This window comes from Acomys russatus, chromosome 25, assembly GCF_903995435.1.
Source record: "Acomys russatus chromosome 25, mAcoRus1.1, whole genome shotgun sequence".
Lineage (NCBI taxonomy): Eukaryota > Metazoa > Chordata > Mammalia > Rodentia > Muridae > Acomys > Acomys russatus.
Genome location: NC_067161.1, coordinates 11729655 through 11751698, shown reverse-complemented (window position 1 = coordinate 11751698; position 22044 = coordinate 11729655). Strand labels below are relative to the sequence as shown.

Here is a 22044-nt window from a genome sequence, read left to right as displayed (position 1 = left end):
TAAGGGCTGGAGGGGAGGCGGGGTGGGAGGACAGCTGCGCACCTGTGATATTGAGGACGCTGTCGGCAATGGTGGTGGGTGTCGCCGTGCCCTCCGTGGTTTCAGCGTGTAAGATGCGCATCATGCCTTCCAGCTTCTGCAGCATCTTCTTCAGGCATGAGCGGCACATGAGCTCCCTGCTGGACACCTGCAAAGGAGATCAGCATGGCCTCTGCACCCATCCACAGGGCACAGACTCATGACATCTACGGGACCCACACACACAACTAAATGGTCCTGCCTCCTCATACTGACTGGGATTCCAGGCAGCTTCCTGCTTCTAACCCTGCGTGGAGCATCTGCCTAGAGGGAAGACTACTATGCCTTCCCTACTAAGGCTCCACCCAACCCCAGGACGCAGCCAAGTTCTTCCTGTGGCCTACATACTGATCACCCAGGTATCTGTTTCCATAGCTAGAAGCAAAGCAGATATCAAGGCCCTGGCTAGAGTTCAAATCTAAATATACACAAGGGCATAGAAAGCCACCATGCTAACAGTGGTCTCCACCCAGAGCTCTCTGAATCTTTGTCCTCTGAGGACTTGACTGTTCTCCTGGCCTCTATACTAAGCCCCACCCTGACACAGTGCCTTCCCATCAGATATGGCCCCCTTGGCTCACAAGTCTACAGGTTAAAAAATGGGTATTTCATAGGTCAATAAGGCCATGTCAGGTAAGCCAGTAGGGCATGACTACAGGCCTGAGGAGAGGGCACACACACCTGGACTACTCTTCCCATCCAGGGACACCCTATAATCTCCAGAAGAGCTCATACTAGGAGACCACAGTGCAGCTGCAGAAAACTGGCACAGAGCAGGAGGAGCCCCCAGTCTGGAAGGCCTACTCACGCGGCACCTGTCTTACCATGCACTGGGCCAATGCAGCAGTGATCTGCTGGATGTCATCCACGGTGTTAACCCGGAGGGAGATCAGGGTCTCTGTGATGTTCTTTCGCATCTGGGCTCGCAGCTGCTGCTCATGGTTGGGCTCCGACACCATATCTGGGGCCTGCTCATACTGGAGGAGGCAGGGGACACAAGAGAACTGTGAGAGGAGGACAGGCCTCCCTGTGATATTTGGAAAGGTTGCTAGAGCGCAGCTGTGAGGCATGGACAGGGATTTAGAGATCAAGGATGTATGGGGCTCAGGGGATCAAGAGCGTACTGTGGGTAAGCTGACCTTCGGAGGGACCCAGCATGTGATAGCTACAAGGGATAGGAGTTGGCATTCCGAGACATTAGGGAACTTTACTGGTTTGAGGTGTATGGTTTTAGCCCAATCACGGAACACGTCTGAGGGATCCTTTTCAGACTGTATGCACTGACCTCATTGAGCACAGTAATGAGGGCTAAGGAGTACTCGATGACATGCTGAGGGTCAGCTTGCCTCAGTAGCCCAGGCAGCACACTGGCAGTCAGGCTGTGCAGCCAGGGTATGAGGTCTGCAGGATTACCACTGGGTTCTGGCAGGACAATGGTGAGAGACCTGGAGGGTGGAAATGGAAATAGGCTGTAAGCAGTTTGTGGTCAGCTTGTGTTCCCACCCCAGGGTTCAGCTCACCTGTTGAGTGCAACAACAGCAGCACCCAGCTGGTCTTGTACAACCACAGCAAGGCCTACCACAAAAAGGGGCCGGAATCCAGGTGGCAGGACAGCCCCATAGGTAGAGAGACTGCCCTTATAGATGCAGAAATCCTCACAGTAGCTCTGGCGACAGCGCCTCAGCAACAGGGCATATATCAGTGGGGCGCCACCATCCTCTGCATCACGCCAGCCTATGGACACATAGCATCAGTACAGAGTCCAGGCCCACACCAGCCTCTCCAAGTAACCCACACTCACCTGTGCATTCGAAGTGCACCTTAGTGGTGAGACCACGTACAGCATCCAATGGGAACAGGCGACAGGAGCCTCCGAGTGGAGGGCGATTGGGTGAGAGGCGGATGGAGGCACAGCCCTCCTCCTCACCTGAGTGGCCCAGCACAGTGAGTGTGAAGATGTAGCCCTCCCCATCGCGCAGTGCACCCTGCCGCACCACCAGATGCATGCCAGCACTTCCCGTGGACGTTGTTGTCTCGTCCAGCACCAGAGTCTTATTGCTGAAAGTTCGCGCTGCCCAGAGCTGCATGATGGAAGCAGGGAGGGCGTGGTCAGAGTGGTGCCCTGGGTACCTTCCCAGGAGACCTGCCCTCTAACTGCTACTCACCCCTTGCTTGGAGCCACTGCTGCAGTTGTGGCAATGACCCTCCAAGTACACATAGGAACTGCGGCTCACTTCATACACTGCTTGTGCCTTGCAGGATACACACTCAAGAGACACAATGGGTACCCGCCCACTTCGGATCAGCACCTGGAAAGGACAAGAGAGTCACGAGGAGGCTCCAGCCTTCCCTCACCCCCGTGTGTGCTGGGAAAGTCTCCTGGACCAGGCCACTTCTGTTTGGCCTAAATTCCAGGTTGTCCCTCTGGGCTGCAGTGAGGTGAGTGAGCTGAGTAAAACCCAGAAGGGCATGCCAGGGCTCAGTCAGGGCCTTGCTGGCCTGGCAGTAGGAGCATGGCAACCCACTGATGGAAGCAAGGTTAGTTTTTTTCTCTTTTACATAGCCCTGTCCCAGAGATACTGGCTGAGTGGCTGAGGACCTACTGAGTGCCCTCTTCCCTAGAAGACTTCACTAGGTAGGACCACCTCCAGGTAGGTGACCTGAGACGGCCTGGTGCTGGGGAGACAACCCCCATCTGAGGCACAAGAAGTGCCCAGCACCCTTCCACACACACTGGCAGGACCCATCCTACAGCAACAGAATTGGTCCTCACCTTTCTGGGAGGTCCAGAGAAGAAGTTTGAGAACAAGAACTGGCTCACTGGCCCCAGAAGTAAGGACATGCTATGTGGACAGCTGCTGCTACAGGGAGACAAGGCCCTTGGCTTCTCGCTCTTGGCCTTTCATGCTGGTAGCATAAAATTCATTTTTTACAAACCAGAGTGCTTGTATGACTTAAATTTTGTTTTGGTTTTTAGACACAGATTATCATTATGTTAGTGATGAGATCAGACCTCTTGATCTTCCTGCCTGCACTCTCAAAAGTGCTGGATTATACAAGTGCCACCATGCCTACCTACCTGTCCTTTGAAATGTCACACTACTAAGCTATGTCCTAGGTTTTCAGTTAGAAGCAATGCTGAGTGTGATGTACCAACCAGCACAAGCTTGGAGGCCACTCACAGTCCCAGTCCTGGAACTGGGAGTGACGCAGACCAGCTTGAGCAGGGACTGTCCTTGTGTAAGGACACACTGGGAGGGTGGGGGTACAACCCACCGTCTGGTTGGTGGCTTCTTCCTTCCGGCCTGCTTTCCACACTATGAGGTTGAAGGTATACTCCACACCAGCTTCTAGGCGCTCCAAGGGGATGGTGACCACACTGCTCCCGCGGGGCCCGAAGTTCAGCACACAGCCACCTGCCTCACTCTATGACAGCAAATAAGGGAAATGGGGTACAAGACATCTAACCAGCCTAGAAGCAGAGCCTGGCTTAGAAGACCTTTCCCCACACTGGCACTAAGCCCGACCCCAGGAATAATACAAGTGCTAGGCACTTACTGGACACGAAGCATGAGAGAACAGAGGCAGGGAGGACCCGTCACCCTAAGTCCCCATGGCTGACCTGTGTTGAAGCAATGCAGGCCCAGTGGAAGTTGAGTGGTGTCTGATCACCATCCTCCAGATTAGGGTCATAGGACTTGCTCCCATCCAGCACCAGGTCCCGCGTGTCTGACCATACCCGGTATGAGCCACCTTCAATGATGGGTACAAGACGCTCAGCAGCTACTGTCACGTTGGCCTGGATGCTCCGTGCCAATGGTGTGTCCCCAAACGAAACCACAAACACAAAGCAGTAGTGGCCCACAGGCAGTGCCAGCCGTGGCACCACCAGCTGGGGCCGGCTCACATCCACACCAGGCAGTACCATTTGAGTCATACGTCCCGGCCGCTGGCAGCTGGCAGCACGGTATATCTCCCATCGGTACTCGGTCTGGTAGGAGACACAGTTGCGTAGATCAACATGGGCCTCCAGGTAGTTGCGCTGGGAGGGCCGCATCAGCACTTGCAGGGGCAGGGCTACCTCCACCTCAGGCTCCCTGCAGGCCAGAACCTGGACAGTCACTGTGGCCTGTGCCACAAAAAAACTCACTAGGTTTGTAGCATTCACCTCTACACGGTAGTCCCCAGGATGCAGGTAGTAGTGGTTAGCCCAGGAGTCATCTGTATCCTGTACTGGAGTCCCATCCCCAAAGTCCCAGTGATAGGCTACACGCCGAGGACTGGGGCTTGTAGCGGCCTCAAACCTGGCTGAGCGGTTGGTAAAGCAGCGGCCACTCTGAAGTGTTACATACTGGATGATATCTTGGACTTCCATCGTGAGTGTGAGGTTCACACCACCCAGTTCATTGAAGGCACGCACGTTGATCTCTAGTAACCCTGCAGCTACAGGTGTGTAGGTGACATCACGGCCAGATAAAATGACTAACGAGTCACCCTGAACCTTTTGCAAGGAGAAGTACCAGGCATAGGCAACTCTGGAGCCCCGCTGCACCCGGGCTGTGAAGTTCTTCTCGGTGCCTGTGGCTACGCCCGGCTCACAGCAGTTGGGTACCTGCAGCCCAGCAACAGCCTCCAGCACTAAGATGTGAACCTGTGTCTGGGTATGGCTCACATGGTTCTCAGCTTGCACAGTCACCATATGGTCTCCAACCCGAAGGAAGCTGTGGGAGAAGTGGGAACTCGGAAGCACTTCAGGGAGAGACCCACCAACCTGAAGTCGAAAAGTAACATCAGAGCCCGCTGTAAACAAGATTTGAAAGTGGACTGGCTGCCCAGGAGCCGCCACTGTGCTGTTGGTCCACAGCATCAGGTTCGCTATGGGCTCCTCTACTGTAAGACTGTATGTGGCTGAGACCCAGCTGACTGCATTGGAAGCATTAAGCTGTAGAGAGAAGTTGCCAGCAGTCGGGAGGCGCACAGCAATGTACTGGCTGTACTTATTGCCACCTGGCAAGGTCCAGCACCAACTCACATCGGTACCTTCAGCCAGCTGACCCCAGAAGGATACAATGGAGCCAGCTGCCACAAAGGTGCTGTCTGGCTCTTTGGTTCTGATGCTCAGGCCACTCACAGGCACCTGTATGGCCACGTCAATTGTGGCATTGACTGAGCCCAGGTGGTTTTCAGCTGTGACTCTGACCAAGTGCAGGCCAGCTGTAGCAAAGGTATGGGTGGTGGATGGCGTGGAAGTCTCCCAACTCAGTCCTTCCTCCAGGTACCAAGTATAAACAACACCACTGCCACCAGCCAATTCAACACCAAGGGTGACGCTCACGTTGACAGCAGCTGGATTGGGGGATGCAGATAGAATTAGGCCCCCCACAGGCTCCACAAAGTCTATGGTGCGGTTGGCTGAGACACTGCCCAACATGTTGGTGGCCCTGAGATGGATAATGTAGGTGCTAGCCTTGAGTGCAGTAAGAGAAAAACTCTTGCCACTGCCAATGAGGGTGAGGCCACCATCCTGCTGGGCTGTCCAGCTGTAGGAGATGTTGGTGCCATCCCTAACTGCCGCTTGCAGTTGCAGTGTGTAGTTGGTGGGGAAGCAGCAGCTGCCACCACCCCCCACCACCTGCAGCCCCTCGATAAGCTGCAGGACGTAGATGAAGATGCTGTCCTGGGCAGAACCCACCTCATTCTCAGCTGTGACAATGATGTTGAAGGTACCCACTGAGCGGAAGGTGTAAGAAATGGTGGGGCCGCCTGGGATGGGTGTACATCTGTCACAGAGCACCCAGGAGTAGTGCACATCACTACCCACCTCCAACAAGGTGCTGAAACTCACGCTGCCATTCAGGGGCACCACTGTGCGGCTGGCGTTGATGGTGAGGCCCCGCACACGCTGCTTCACTGAGACATTGAGCTGGGCCTCACTGCGGCTCACGTCATTCCAGCCACACACCCTGACAGTGAAGTCACCAGTGCTGCCGTAGGCATGGGTGACCTCAGGGCCCTCTTGCTGGCTGCCGTCTCCCAGCTCCCACAGGTAGGTGGCAGGGCTCCCACTGCCCATGGCTGAGAACTGGTAAGGCTGCTGCAGTTCTAGCACATGGGACCCATTGACCCTGATGCCAGTGACTGACACAGGCCCCTGAACTTCCACAAAGGCCGAATCGTTGGTAGCAGAGATGTTGTTGGACACAGTGACTATCACCAAGTAGGAGCCTGGTTCTCGGTAGATAACTGTTGCTTCAGAGCCCCGAGTTTGGGTGTGGGTAGCATCTTCGGTACCTAAGTCCCAGGAATAGTGGTAGGGAAATGGGGGCCAAGAGTAGGCAACCAGCCAGGCTTCGTCCCCAAGCTTCACAAACTGCCTCTCAGGCTGCAGGCTGACGTTCCGTACCTCAGGTTCCACACAGATGCTGGTATAGTAATGTGCCTTGTTCACATGACTTGAGAGGACCAATGCCAGTGGGAACGTGCCACTCCGAGTGAAGTTGTGTGTCACTACCGGATGCCCATGGACAGTTACGTTGGAGGAGCCGTCCCCAAAGGTCCAATCAAAGAGGTAATGGGAAGGGTCCCCAGTGACGTGGGCCATAAGCTGAGCGCTGGGCTGAGTGGGGATGCAGGTGGAGGGTTCTATGCGCAATACCTCCAGGACAAACACTTGCACATGCAGGCTCTGGGACAAGTGGCCAGCAGGGCTGGCTGCTCCTACTGTCACTGTGAAGTTCTGGGCCCGAAGGTACACATGCTCTACTGTGGCCTCCGGGCCTGTGAATACTTTGCCATCTCCCATGTCAAACGTCCATGTAACGTGGTCACCCGACTCCACAGAAGCACTTACTACCATGGGGGCTCCCTGCTCCACAGATGGACTCACGCACACAGTCAGGCCATGCAACTCCTGGAAGACTTGAATGTCGGCATGCGCTGCCACACTGCTCACTGTGTTGTTAATCTCCAAGCTGATTCTATAGGTGCCCGTCACGGTGTAGGTGTGGTTAAGTGCTGGTTGGCTCTGTGTTATAACAGGAGAGCCATCTCCAAAGTCCCATGTATATAGGACACCTTCAGCTGAGGGCAGTGGGTTTGGGGAAAAGGTGACGGGTCGGCCAGCCACCAGGACGTTGCTGCTCATGCCAATAGCCACACTGGGGAGCACAGTGCGCACACTCACGGGTACCTGCTGTGTCAGATTCTCATAGGTATTGGACACAAGCACGGTCAGGTTGTACTCACCTGTGAAGATAGGCCCAAATGGGATTTCTTACTCACAGAATCCCCGCATGGGGACAGTCTTTCTCAAAGCCTGATCAGCTATGCCCTTGGACCAGGCCCAGAAGGTGTCCATACCCAGCACATGAACAGGGAAGAGCACCCAAGAGTCCGTAATGAGCAAGAAAGCGGGCAGGACTATTCCTTAAGCACAAATGCGTAAGGGTGAACATGGAAGCAAATATCAGCACAAGCAGGAGTGAGAGCATGGCACGAGCTTCACATGCTGAGTGGAGAATTGGGGCTACTGCAGTATACGGCCTCAGGAATTTGTAAAATAATTAAACAATGACCCCATCTTAACTCTTCCTGAAAGACTAAAAGTTGGAGACCAAAGGACCCAGCTCCTGGCAAATTTAAATTGAGGCCTCAGGGACCCCGTCATCCCCCCACTCCTCAATATGTGGGTGCCCCTCCTTTACCAAAGTAAGGGCCTTACTCCACCAACCCAGGCTATGTCAAAGTGGGAGTGTCATACCCAAGCTCAGGACCTGAAAGGCAATGGGCCCGCCCCTCACCTGGGGTGGTGTAAATATGCGTGGTATTGTGTTCCACCAGCACCTGGGCCACTGTGGGGTCCGGGACCTGGAAGGACTCGTCGTATGGAGGCTTGAACTGGCGGAGTACCTGCTCCCCATCCCCAAAGTTCCACCTGCCAGGGCAGCAGGCAGACAGTGAGCGGCAAGATGAGTGGACAGGGTAGTCCCTGGCTCTGAAAGCAACTTCCACAATCACTCTCTCCTGGTTCATGGGTTCAAGGTACTACCCTTGGCACTACTATACCATGACCTCTGGCCCTCACATGGTCCTACCCACCAGTACTCCCAATAGAGGAGGAAACTGCAGTTCTGAGCCAGGATTCCAGGACAAACACTAGGGGCCAGCCCAACCCAGGCCCTGTTCAGCTAAACACTCCCCTTACTAGGCCCAGAGGCACTCACAGGAAGGCCACCTCCACAGCTGAGTCCACCAGCACACCACCCGTCAGTACCAGTGTGGCATTGGGGGGTAACACAGCCGGTACCGCGGATACCCACAGCCCCCGCATCTTGTTCATCCGCTCCACAGTGACATTGTAGTTGACGGTGATGTTGCTCACATGGTTAGAGGCTGTCAGCTGAGGAGACAGGCATCAGTGGGTATGGCCCAGAGACAGCAAGGACAGACCAATGGGTGAAAGGCCTCGAGCCCCGACTCAGCAGCCTCCCACACTCACCCACAGCAGCAGCAGGGTCCTCAGGGGCAAAGCAAAGCAGAACAGAAGGCAAAAGTGAGCACCCAGATATCCCAGGACCCCATGCCTCCCTCCACTGGCCCCTGCCTACCGAGAGCTTGAAGATGGCAGCAGTCTGGTAGATTACATTGAAGACAGTGTTGTGGAAAGTCAGGGACTGCTTGTCATCAATGGTCCACCGGAAGGCCACATCCGAGCCAGCTTCCACCATGGGGCTATACCGCTAGGGAAAGAACATGGCATTGGCCAAAGCTGTAATGTTGCCCCAGCCTAAAGGTGACTCTGCCCCTGACCCCATCTGCTCTCCTCAGACTTGCTGAGAATTTTGTGTGTGGTGCAGGGTAAGCAATGGAGTCTACCAGCTGAGCCCTGCCTGCAAGACACCCATGTAAATAAAGGAGTACAGGGAAGTATCCAGTATCGTCTTGGCTTAGGAGATGTGCAGTATGGAGGCCAACCTTGGCTACTTAGAGCCAGCATCAAGACCACCTCTCTAATCTATTGCCAGGTGGTCTAGCTTATACCTTTCTTTCCCTCAGTCCCTGCATTTGTGGAATGGACCTAGCATCAGCCACAAAGAGTCACCCTGACCAGGCAGTCCTCATAAGCTTCCTTCTCAGATGGATAATCTTTTGGGAAAGCACTTGAATCTCAATGGGCCTCAGTCTTGGAAGTTGACCCCGGTCAATGCAGAGCACGTGTATCCACAGGGGAAGGCACAGTATGCAACTGGACAGGTCATGAGAGATGGAGAGAAATGGCCCTTTCAATAACTGCTGGTGCTGGGGTGAGCACGCCCAAGACGAGGACAGTGCCATCCCCCAAGGTGCTAGGGTAGCTAGCAGTTACCCTCTGAGCTTTCAGATCCCATTTCAACAGGCACATGTATCAGGTAGCTACAAGCTCCACAGACAGCCCAGAAACACATGGGGACTCGTGGAAGCTCAGGGAAGGGTGGGGGCAAGAGAGATCAAGTGTTTCATAAAACCTTAAGATTGAAAAGGCTGAGTCTATCGAGCAGCTGCTGTAGCTGTGATCTTTAGTAACTTACAAATTGCTAAATGGGACTTGGGTGTAGCTCACAACAATAAACCTGCCTACCATGCATGAGTCCTTCAGTGCCATTTCCAGTACCACTAGGAGAGAAATCACCACTAAGCAGACAAGGGCTCCCCAATAGGTCACCCTGGAAACCGTGTAATAGGTCCTGTCATCCTGGACGGCTTCCTTCCTCAATGGGGAGGGGGCTCCCTGCTTTTACCATTTAAAGGGCTGGGTTGTAGTACACACTTACCACCAGGATGCCCTGCAGCACTCGGGCCTCGGGACTTGGCACAGCACGGAGGCCACAGATGGGCTCCTCAGCTGTCACCCTCAGGCTGAGGTTGGCCTGGCTGGCTCCATTCTGTGCTACGATCTCCACTGCATGATCCCCCTCCTTGAGTCTGGGCAGCACCAACACCGAGAACAGGGTGCCATTGGCCTCTTCAGTGCAATCGTGCTTAAGAACATCTACCTCTGAAGGGCAGATATCCTCAAAGGGAGCACTAATGTTGCCCCCAAGCCAATGAGCTGTGGCAGTGGCATTAGCACCGGAGTCCACTTGAAGCACCAAGACTGAGCCATTGGTTGGCACATAGATGTGGCCATCCAGGGGAACAGGGTGAATGACTCTCAGCCCAGCCACTGGGGAGACCACATTGAAGCTGCAGGACAGGTTGTGCCTGGACACACTGTTGCTCACTGTCGCCCGAACCTCATAGCGCCCAGGATGCTGTAGTCCAGGGTTAGACCCAAGGCCCAGCAGCGGGGTGAGTCGCTCCGTGACCAAACGCAGCTGTAGAGAGCAGGCAGGACCAGCCCAGGCTTCTTCCATATGGATAGGCAGGTGGGTCAGCCAATCTGAGGCATTGGTGGAAAGGTACAGGGCTTGGCCAGGACAGCTGGAAGCCAGTGGACAGTGCAGAAGGGTACCTGGGCCAGCATCATGCTGTAAGCCAATGATGTCACCAGGGAGCACAGGAACATCCTGGCTATGAAAGGTGACCTATAGAAGAGGGAGGCAGTGTTACGTCATGTGCGGGAGTGGACAGGACACCCATCTCAGGTCTCAGCACTGTCAATGGTGCTTCATGGAGACCCTGCCCCAAGGTATTCATGGCTGAAACAAACAGGACACTAATACAGGAGACATGCACAGGGAAGATGTAGCGAGGGTGACTGTCACAGGTGGAAAGAAAGGACAGTAAGCAGGTAGCTGCTCCAAGGAAGGGTAAAGTTCCTACTCAGAAGATACACGGACAGGCTGGGCACGAGGTGCATGCCTGTGATCCCAATACTCAGGAGACAGAAACAGGCAGATTTCTTTGAGTTCAAGGTCAGTCTGGTCTATAAAAACGAGTCCAGGATAGCCAAGGCTACACAGAGAAACCATGTCAGGGATACAAGGACAGAGGCTGAGGAAGAGATAAACAGGGTACTGGAGCAGGATGCAAGGCCAGGCTATTGGACACACACAAGAAGCCTGATGAGAGACCAGGGTCTTGGACAGACAGCGGGAGGCAGCCTAAAGACACATACAGGCCCACACCAGGACACATACCAAGTACTGTGTGGGAGGCCCTGGAGGCACAGAAAAGAGGAACTCCTTCCACAGTGTGTAGCTGGCCCTGGGGAGTCCCAGCCCTGACACGGACCCATTAATGCAGGCATGAGGGTTGCAGGCATCAAAAGGTACACAGGCATTGGCGATGGGACACCAGTGTTCCTCATGCACACACTTGGGAGCCAGCTCAGTCCTATTGTCAAGCTCACTGCTGCCTTCTGGGGCCACTGCTAGGAGAGGAAGGATGTCAGGAACCTGATTCACTAACAAGCTACCATTAGTGATGCTTCACTTATCTACCATAAAACCAGGCCTGGATAAGCAGTGCCTCAGTCCCCATCATCACTCCCCGGCCACCAGAACATGCCCAAGCAGGCACCACCCAATCTATCTTTGGGACAAGGGAACAGGAGTTGGCAACTCTGTAGAACCTGCCATAACTCTACCTCGAGGCTGGGGTCAGAAGGCATGAGAGGATTCAGACAGCCCACCTAAGCCTCCAATTCCTATCCCTTACTGAAGCTGCCCCACCTGCTTCTCTTGAGGGCCGGTACACCTGCAGACGCAGCTGGACAGGACGTTCGAGCGCCTGGGTCTCAAACTCTGCTGCAGTTAGAAAGGCTTCACGGCCAGAACTCAGGCCCGGGAACACCATGACCTGGAGAAGACGAGACGGCCTCAGTTCAAAAGATCTGCCCACTGTGGCATAAGGACAGCTCTTCCAAGTGCACCATGAACTTCACTTCATGTCACTTGGTGGGAACAACAGGAAGGCTGAAGAAGCAGGAAGATCACAAATTCAAGGCTTGCCTGGGCTATGTAGCAAGACTTTTTGGGGGGGGGGGGGAAGGAATGAGAATTTACCTGAGCAAAAATCTTCAGGTGGAACTAGACACTTTTCACTTTTGCACTCTTGAGGTGTTTTGCTTTGTTTTTCGAGACAGGGTTTCTCTGTGTAGCCTCGGCTGTCCTGGACTCACTTTGTAGACCAGGCTGGCCTCGAACTCAAGAGATCCACCTGCCTCTGCCTCCCAGAGTGCTGGGACTACAGGTTTGTGTCACCTGGCCCAGCTTGAGTATTTTTCTAACTGTTACATTGGGCACATTAACAATTTTAACAAGTTCTACCAAAACCAACTTGAGGGGTTTTGTTTTGTTTTGTTTTTTGAGGTTAGGGCTAGGAACTGAACCCAGATCCTTACTAATGCTAGGTAACTGCTCTCCTACTGAGCATATCCCCAGCCCCCTGCTTCATTCTTAGCAGTAGAGTGATGCAAGGCCTCTGAGTTGCCAAAGCTGCAGAACACGAAAAGACAGGCCTACCTCCACGGGCTGCAGAGGGCCCTGCAGGGTTTCCTGCTGTGCCAGTGGATGCAAGGGTCCAGACAGGCCTCTACCAGACACTCCCAGGAGAAAGTTCTCAGCATCCCACACAGGCCCTAGGGGTGGTAAATATGCAGTGAGGTACCAGTACCAGGCAGAGGTGACACTGGGGAAACATCCAGGTTTGGGCTGGACCTAGGGCCAAACCACCTGGCATAACCATCTGGACCCTCTCATCTTGTTCTCTCTGTCTTTATTTCTTTTGGTTCAGCCCCAACCCAGGGACAAGAACAAACATTCAGCAAACATGGTCTATACTGAGCCTGAGAGGAGAAGCACAGGGAAGGGCAGCTCCTGCCACCCAGCAGTCCATACCTCCGGGCCGCAGCTCACAGACATAACTATGTGGTGCTGAACACAGGTCTGTGTTGCACTGCCCAGCTGGCCCCAGCCGCACGCAATGCTCTGCTGTGGCTGGGTGTGGCTCCCCAGGCAGCCAGTTCTGGCAGCTTTCCAGGCTGAAGGCCTCACCCTGGGGATCCAGGCCTTCCTCTGTCCCCTCCACAGATGAGAAGCCAATCCACACATCCAGGCTCCTACAGGCAGATTCAAGGAAGGGCCAGGCCATTAGGGGCAGCTCTGCCTTACCTCTGGGGACATGCCACAGAACCCCCTGGTAAATGGGCCATACCAGCCTCATTTTCCAAGTGGTAAAACAGCCTCAGAAACATTACCCAGAAAGGGCCACAGACCCAGGCTCACGGGCACATTCATCGAGAATCGTGTTTATGGGACCCGCCTTCTTGGGGGACCCACGTCAGATCTGGCCATGGATCATGGGCCACCAGTCCTTACCCTGAAGGGAAACTCTGAGGCTGCAGCAGACGACCAAGACTGGCTTACCTACGGGTTCTCCTGTCAATGCAGAGAGGCCCTTCTAGAGGCCAGAGTTAGAAGCCCATGGCCCAGGGTGGGCATATATGCACAGAGGTACACGCTTAGGTGTGGGCATAAGGCTGGACACACACACTGGGAGGGAGTCCTCGTAGAGCCTTAGTTCCATGTAAGGCACTGTTACCCATTAACTGGATAACCCGGGAGCAGCTCCTTAACCACTCTGGGTCTCTCTTTCCCATTCTCAACATAGGCAACGTAAGGAATATGACCACCCACAAGAGAGGAGTTCCTACCCTACCCAGGAAGCAGACACCTACAAGAGGTAGAGTGTACCCTTATCACCCACCCCAGACAAAGAGGATCCTAGGCCCCCAGAATATGTCTCCACGAGCCTGGGCAGAACATAGGAGCCTGACAGGCTTCCCACAGATGGATAGCGCGCGCGCGTGCGTGCGTGCGCGCGTGCGTGCGTGTATAGAAGGGTAGTGAGCATAGGGGTATGAGAAGGAGGAAGTACAGCCAGTGGGGACCAAGAACTAGTCTTTTCAGCAGGACTCAGGGTCCTCCCCTATAAGGATAGGAAAGACTGGGGCCTTGACCCAGCTTCACCTGAAATAGTTCCTAGAAATATTTAGAGAAGCTGCCCCAACCCACATCTGCTGTTACATTTAGAGCTGCCAGCAAAGGATTCCTGTGGAACCGGACAAAGGTCCTGAACTCTCCTCCTCAGACTCTACAGACTTCAGGCTCTGCCCACACCCAGAATTCTGAGCAACCTCCATCCACTTCAGTCTTTCCAGGGTTTGAGGACACATACCTAGTAACCTGGGAGACCAGGAAGTGCTGGATGGCAGGACTGTCAACCATGGCCAAAGCAGCTCCGGCCCAGGTACGACATTGTTCCTGTGCTTGCAGCCAGGGTGCCTTCTCTGCCACCAGGCGGTAGCAGTGCCCATTTCCAGGGAAGATCTCTGTGTCCGAGGGGCACAGTGGGTGCACCACTAGCAGATGATAAGCAAAGAACAAGACATTAAGGTACGCCTGAGGCTACAGTGCCAGGTTCTGCCCTACCCCAGCTTAGAAGAGGAAGCAGGAGGGGTGAACCAGGGTAGGCACCTTCAGCAGGCTCTTTATCCAAGGCCAGGATGCTATAGGTGACCTCAAGGGCTGAGCCTCCACGGTGCCGTATGCCAAGTTCAAGGCTCTCATCACTGTGTACAGAGGACGGGCACACAAGCTCCAGGACAGTAGGTACCACTTCTACCTGCACCTCTGTCTCCAGCAGAGCTGAGCCAGCCCCTAAGGTCAGCACAACTGTCACGTGATAGCTCCCAGGTAACACATAGGAGTGGGTGGCCACAGGGCCAGCCATGTCAATCTCAGGGGAGCCATCTCCAAAGTTCCAGCGTGCAGAGCTAATGGGCAAGGGGGAAGTGATGTAGAAGTCTGCTGGCTGGCCAGAGGCCAGGGGTCCATGGAGCCCCACCAGGGTAGCCCCTGGGGAGGCAGGAAGAATGTGCTGGAGCAAGGTAGGGCCCCCACAGGCGGAGTTGAGGGACAGCAAGATGCTGGAACACCAGGACAAGCATGCCGCAGAATTGTTGGAGCGCTGGTCTGTCCCACAGAGGCACTGGTTCTGTTCTGAAAGGGCCGCAAGGCTCTCGCCAGCTGAGAAGCAGAAGGCACTGCAGGCCTGAGGCTCCAGTGGTCCCTCATGGGCAAAAAAGAAGGGCACAGCTGCCACAGCATCTGAGCTGTTGTCACAGGCGACATATTCCTCATCTGGGAACAGACAGATACATTGGTCCCAGGGGCTTATCTTCTCCCAGCTTCATCGTGTTCCCTCACCAACTTTCTTTAAACTCCATGTCAGAGCCCCCACTCCCAAGAGGCCTTCTAGACCCTATCTGGCCACTATCTTCCCATGTATGCCTTTTCCTGGGCCTCATCTGCCACCAAATTGGTGGCTCCACTCTCCCTGGGTCCTGCCCAATAACAAGAAATACTGTCACCCCTGTCCTCTTGCCCCATACCCTCTGCACTCACCACAGGCGTTGTCCAATAAGGGGATACTGAAGAGAAGCTGGCCAGCCAGTGGAATGGGCCCCCTACACGTGGCTGCCTCAGACTGTAGCACATGCACCTGCCGTTCCTTTGCCCAGCGTGGCAGCCACGCCAGACTACAGTTGCACTCAAATGGGTTCCCACTCAAGTTTCTGCAGGGGAGGAGCAGGTATAGGGTGCCAGACCAACAGGGGTGCACTTTACCCTCCCACTGCCCACAGCTCTCAAAACAGAGGGGGTAGGGAACAGAGCAGGACAGAGAAGGTGTTAAGGACAGGAGTCCAGTTACAGACACCCCCCCCCCAAAAAGAAACTTACATTTCACTTAAATTAAATAAATTAGCAAACACGCCTTCTTCTAATGTAGAAATCCTATTGTTGCTTATGTCCCTGCAAGAAGGAGGATGGGGCGAAATGTGACCCTCTGGTGACAAGTAGCTCTTCCTGCTTGCCCCAAGTTACCTCTAGTGTGACAGCATATCAAGGAGAGGTACTCACAGCTCCACCAATGCCGAGAGGTTCCCGAGGAGCCTGATGTCCAGCGTCTTGAGGAGGTTGTGGGACAGGTCTCTGAGGAACAAGTGATCACGGTCAGGACAGGAGCTCTGAACCAGCTCAGGGCATACCTGGTTCTCAGCACGAACTTCCCAGCAGCCAAAGCTATGTTCTCACCCCACAAGCCACCTCCATCCTATTCTCTCAGTCCACAAGAGGGCTTTTCTCATGAAAGATGTGAGAAACACTTCATCTGGGGAAATTGAGGTAGAAGAGATAGGGACCGTAGAAATCTGCTAACACTTCATCCCCACACTGAGGACCACACAGCAGGGCCACTAAAAACAATTCCAAGTGGCCAGGCATTGTGGTGCACGCCTTTAATCTCAGCACTCAGGAGGCAGAGGCAGGTGGATCGCTGTGAGCTCGAGGCCAGCCTGGTCTACAAAGTGAGTCCAGGACAGCCAAGGCTACACAGAGAAACCCTGTCTCGAAAAACAACAACAACAACAACAACTAGTAATAATAATAATAATAATAATAATAATAATAATAATAATAATAATAATTCTTTCATGTGGCCCCACAGCCGTTCTCCCAAAGGAGAGCCTTGGGCTGTCTCAGTTACAACAGGAGAGTCCCACACCATCAAGGATTAGCTCCTTGCCGGGCGTGGTGGCGCACGCCTTTAATCCCAGCACTCGGGAGGCAGAGGCAGGCGGATCGCTGTGAGTTCGAGGCCAGCCTGGTCTACAAAGTGAGTCCAGGACAGCCAAGGCTACACAGAGAAACCCTGTCTCAAAAAACCATTAAAAAAAAAAAAAAAAAAAAAAAAGGATTAGCTCCTTACCCTTGTATTTGTTTTTTTTTTGTTTTGTTTTGTTTTTCGAGACAGGGTTTCTCTGTGTGTATCCCTGGCTGTTCTGGACTCGCTTTGTAGACCAGGCTGGCCTCGAACTCACAGCGATCCGCCTGCCTCTGCCTCCCGAGTGCTGGGATTAAAGGCGTGCACCACCACGCCCGGCTTCCTTACACCTTGTAAATGGTTCAGGGTTCACTGGGGCTGTGGAGCCCAGCTTGTCATAAAAGAAGGTCCTCAAGATGTTCCCAAGATGCAGTGGGGGCACAAAGATGAGATGAATGAGCAAGAGCCCTGCTGGATAACCCTGTACCACAGCGCTGGTAATGACATGCAATTATCAAAACCCTGACTTCAGGGCTTGGGATACAGCTCAGTACTGTTCTAAGAGATTTATTTATTTATACAGTGTTCTGTCTGTATGTGATCCCGCACACCAGAAAAGGGCACCCGATTTCACTAAAGATGGTTGTGAGCCACCATGTGGTTGCTGGGAATTGAACTCAGGACCTCTGGAAGAGCAGCCAGTGCTCTCAACCTCGGAGCCATCTCTCCAGCCCCCAGCTCAGTATTGTTAAAGTACTTGAGTCAGAAGCAAGAGGAATGAAGTTCAGATCCCCAGAACCTTCAGAAACACTGGCTACTGAGACTAGTCATATTGGCAAGCTCTGGGTTTGACTGACAGATCTTGCCTCAAAGGATAAGATGGAAGAGTGACCAGCGAAAATTTCCAACACAACGTCAGGCTTTTCTCTCTTTTTTTAAAAAAAAATTTATTTATTTATTATGTATGCAGTATTTTGCTGGCATGTATCCCTGCATGGCTCAGAGGTTAAGAGGGCTGTCTATTCTTCCATAGGTCCTGAGTTCAATTCTCAGCAACCACATGGTGGCTCACAACCATCTACAATGAGATCTGGTGCCCTCTTCTGGTGTGTAGGCACACATGTGCACAGAATACTTTATAAATAATAAATTAAAAAATTTAAATGTGGGAATGGAACATGGAGCTATAGCTCAATCTGTAAAGTGCTTGCTGGGGGACCTGAGTTTGATCCCCCAAAATTCACACAAAAAGCCAGATGTGGGAGGGCATATCTGTAATCCAGTACTTAGGAGGTAAAGACAGGCAGGGCCCTGGGACTTGCTAGTTAGCCAGCCTGCCCTAATTATGCAAGCTCTAGACCAATGAGAGACCCTACCTCAAAATATGGTGGAAACTATTCTTTGGGTTTTTTTGGTTTTTTGAGCATGGTCTCCCTTTGTAGTTCTGGTTGTCCTGGAACTTACTACACAGACCAGGCTGGCCTCAAACTCACAGAGATCCACTACTCTTGAGTGTTGAGGTTAAAGGTATGTGCCACCTTACCCAGATGCTGGACAGTATTCCTAAGAAGTGACAACTGAAGTTGTCCTTTTCAGCCCCCCTTCTTCCCCCACCCCCACCCCCAAGACACAGAGAGAGAAATGTTGGGTCAGGAGAGATGCCTCAGAGCTTAAGAGCTAACAATCATCTGTAACTCCAATTCCAGAAGATCCAATGCCCTCTTCTGCTCTCTTGGGACACCTCACACATGCGGGGCACTGAAATACATGCAGGAAAAACACTCATACACATAAAATAAAATAAATACATCATAAAAATAAAAATAAAGAAATGTGGGAACATGAACTGTGGTACTTTCTACTGTATCTGTAAACCGGAATGGAAAGACTGACAGAGAGGAAGGAGTCACAGAAAGGCCTTGGCCTTTGAGAGCTTCAGGAAAGAAGCAAGATGAGAGCAACTACGGTGCGAAAAGATTCAGAGCCTAGCCTTGTCACTCAAGTCACCTGTAACCTGTGATGGAGCCAGAACACGCTATCCCTGGGACAGACATGAACCTGGGCAAGCACACAGATAAAGCATCAAGACAAGAGACATGGACTGGAGAGATGAGGATCCAGCAGTGAGAAAGCTTGCTGCTCTTCCAGAGAACCCATATCTGCTTCCCAGCACCCACACTGGGCAGCTCACAACCACTGTAACTCCAGTCCAAGGGGGCCCCACACCCCCCTCCTGCTTCCACAGGAACCTGCACATACATGGCAGACTCACACAAAACACAAATATAATTTTAAAATCAGTTTGCTTTGCTTGTTTTAAGAGAGAGACATAGCCAGGTCTGGTAACACACACACTTGGAAGCTGAGGCAGGAGAATTGCTACAAGTTCTAGAGCAATGAGGCCTACAGAGTGAGACTCCATCTCTAAACAAAACAAGCAACTTCTACACAAATGATCACACACAAAATAAAAGGCCAAGCTACAGGCTGGAGCTACCGCAGCAACAAACATCTGGAGTGACAGCTCTCAGGAGGCTTAGGCGGCACACACAGTAAGCCCACGAAGAAGTTCCAGGAATGTAGTGACGTGTCTCAAAACAGTAACAAAACTCTAGGCTTGGAAATGCAACAGTACTTCATCTAACCCACTCTTGCTGCTCATCCTATGAATAAACTATTCAGCAAAGGCCAAGGACTCCTTTTAGGCTAGTAATGTAGCTCAGTAGCTAACAAATTCAATTAAAAGGAAGAGCTACAGAAAGCTTTCACTGGGACAAGCATGGTGGTGCACACCTTTAATTCCCGCACTAGGGAGGCAGAGGTAGGTGGATCACTGTGAGTTCAAGGCCAGCCTGGTCTACAAAGTGAGTCTAGGACAGCCAAGGCTACACAGTGAAACCCTGTCTCAAAAAACAAAACAAAACAAAACAAAAAGCTTTCATAGTAACTTGACAGCTACAGATGAAAACAATCCAATCACGCTTTTCATCTACTAAATTTGTTGTTGTGTTAGTGTCAGAAGTCTAGGCCCCAACTCTAATAACAGATCCTTTGGCTCTATTACGTAGGCTCCACCTAGAAACCAAATAACAATGGCACTGCTGGGCCCTTTTAGGTCTTTCCAGTATAAAGTTCTATCCAACAACCTGCCTACCCCCCAGCTCCAGGTTCCTGGTAACCTCCAGTCACCCTGGCCATCCACATCTTAGGCTCTCTGTGCTTACATACTCCAGTGTCCAGTGAGGCTTCCAGGACAGGAGACCCTGTATCACCCTGACTCAGTGGCCACTTCTGGGTCCCTCCAGTCTCTCATTCACATGACCCACACACCCCACAAGATTATACTTAGTTTTCTGGCGGGCATCACATCCCATTAAGAACATGCTTCTTGCAAAGGATCTCCTTCATGCCAGGCATGGTGGTGCACACCTTTAATCCCAGCACTCGGGAGGCAGAGGTAGGTGGATCGCTGTGAGTTTGAGGCCAGCCTGGTCTACAAAGTGAGTCCAGAACAGCCAAGGCTACACAGGGAAACCCTGCCGCAAAAAACAAAACAAGGGCTGGAGAGATGGCTCAGTGGTTAAGGGAACTGCCTGCTCTTCCAGAGGTCCTGAGTTCAATTCCCAGCAACGGCATGGTGGCTCACAACCATCTATAATGTGATCTGATGCCCCCTTCTGGCCTGCATGGGTACAAGCAGGCAGAGCACTGTATACATAATAAATAAATCTTTAAAAACAAAACAAAACAAAAAAACAAAGGATCTCCTTCATCCTGTCCCAGAATTGGAGAAAACCTAAGAGAAAGCTCCTTGTCAGGAGTGGTGGCACACACCTTTAATCCCAGCATTTGGGAGGCAGAGGCAGGCAGATCTCCAAGTTGGAGGCCAGTCTGGTCTACAGAGCTAGTTCTAAGACAGCCAGAGCTATATATAGAGAGATCTTTTTCAAAAAGCAACCAAAAAATAAAATATAGGCACCTGGTGCAGAGCTCCAAGTCCTAGTTTATAGGCTATGAATGGCCAGGATGCTATAAAATCCCCGTGGTCTTCAGCCATGCACACACAGCAGCCTTGTATACTGGCTGCCCCACTGTCCTCTGCCAGCCTATAAGAGGAAAGCATGTTGTACAGAAGGGTGTTCCTTCATATGGAAGTGGCACTAAAAGCACCCATATTAAGATCAACAGGAACCATCCCAATGAACAGAGTTTAGGCTGACATGAAAAAGACTGAACTTGGTGCCATGACCATCCAGCTGTTGAAGCCAGAGGCCAGGGTCTTCCTGGCCTGGCCTCCATGCCTGAGTATGCTCCCAGACACCACCCTGGGCCCACTGCTAGACTCATCTGACCTCGCTATCCAATGAGAGGCAATGGTTATGCCAGGGGAAACATCAGTTAGACATAAGCAAGGACTTTGCAGTGGCTACAGTGATGACAACAGAAAACCTCCATTTTTTGGAGAAACCAGGATGTAGACAGTGATCCTGGAAAGGCTGGTGAGGCAGGAACAGAGACCAACATAGCCAAGCTCTTACGTTTGCCCCTAACATGGAAGCTTTCTAGCCCAGTCTCCAAGACTGGAGGAGGAAAGGGAAAGAAATGAGTTAGTATTTCCAAATTTTACCTTCTCAGAAAGTCACCTGAGTGTTGGTTGCTAGCTAGGGTCACCTAAGAAACCAGGTGGAGCATGAGCCTCAGGGTACTGGCACCATCATCTGAGAACACTTCAATTCCTCATCCAACCAGGTCCTCCACTGAGACCAAGCTCAGTGGTACCACTGAGGCTCCTTTCCCAGAGGTTGCTTTGTAGTATGTCTCCCCAGACCTCACCTGGACTTGGGGTATAGCCCAGAAAAGAAACAGGGCCATATGGACTCTGTTCAACCAAGCTCCCCAAGACCAGGGTGGTGAACAAGACACCTGGGACAGGACTTTGACTCAAACCCCTGGGGTTGGATAGCAGGAGCATCGGACAGGGTGGTATAAGGGGTAGAGAGACACACAAGGTCCCTGTCCAGAGGTCCTGAACAGAAATTTCCCGTGTTTCCATTACTGTTTTCAAAGTATGGCCAAGGCCTGACTAGCCCCATCTTTGAAGGCTTGACTTCCTGCCAGATGATGTCACCATAGTCTGATGCCCAGGAACCATATTTGGATTCCCTGTAAGGATCTGGGACAAGACAGAGGCAGGCACAAGGTATCCTAGCAGAAGGCACACAGAAGCAAGGGGCAGCACCCCTTACCTGCCATGAGGAGGTGAGCCAGTAGCCTAGCTAGCACACCCAGAGGGCATGGGCCAATTAGGTACTCTGGACCCTCTAAGACCTAAGCCAACAACTTACAGAAGGCCCACAGCTAAGGCTAGAGAGGACCTGAGCT

At 52.6% G+C, this 22044-nt stretch overlaps 1 protein-coding gene across 1 annotated transcript in view; it reads right to left on the bottom strand.

The window, feature by feature from the left end:
• Positions 1–22044, bottom strand: part of Pkd1 (polycystin 1, transient receptor potential channel interacting) — a 48687-nt gene that overhangs the window by 15558 nt on the left and 11085 nt on the right. The window contains exons 2-22 of the mRNA XM_051167889.1: positions 15981–16052; positions 15801–15872; positions 15465–15634; positions 14535–15200; positions 14236–14419; positions 12897–13117; positions 12522–12637; positions 11730–11856; positions 11196–11425; positions 9888–10640; positions 8685–8816; positions 8301–8476; positions 7878–8011; positions 3701–7323; positions 3355–3504; positions 2244–2387; positions 1880–2159; positions 1599–1812; positions 1364–1523; positions 903–1055; positions 43–187 (exon numbers count right to left, since the gene is read on the bottom strand). Of these exons, the coding sequence (XP_051023846.1) occupies positions 43–187; positions 903–1055; positions 1364–1523; positions 1599–1812; positions 1880–2159; positions 2244–2387; positions 3355–3504; positions 3701–7323; positions 7878–8011; positions 8301–8476; positions 8685–8816; positions 9888–10640; positions 11196–11425; positions 11730–11856; positions 12522–12637; positions 12897–13117; positions 14236–14419; positions 14535–15200; positions 15465–15634; positions 15801–15872; positions 15981–16052 (7922 nt within the window). The remainder of the gene's footprint in view (positions 1–42; positions 188–902; positions 1056–1363; positions 1524–1598; positions 1813–1879; positions 2160–2243; positions 2388–3354; positions 3505–3700; positions 7324–7877; positions 8012–8300; positions 8477–8684; positions 8817–9887; positions 10641–11195; positions 11426–11729; positions 11857–12521; positions 12638–12896; positions 13118–14235; positions 14420–14534; positions 15201–15464; positions 15635–15800; positions 15873–15980; positions 16053–22044) is intronic.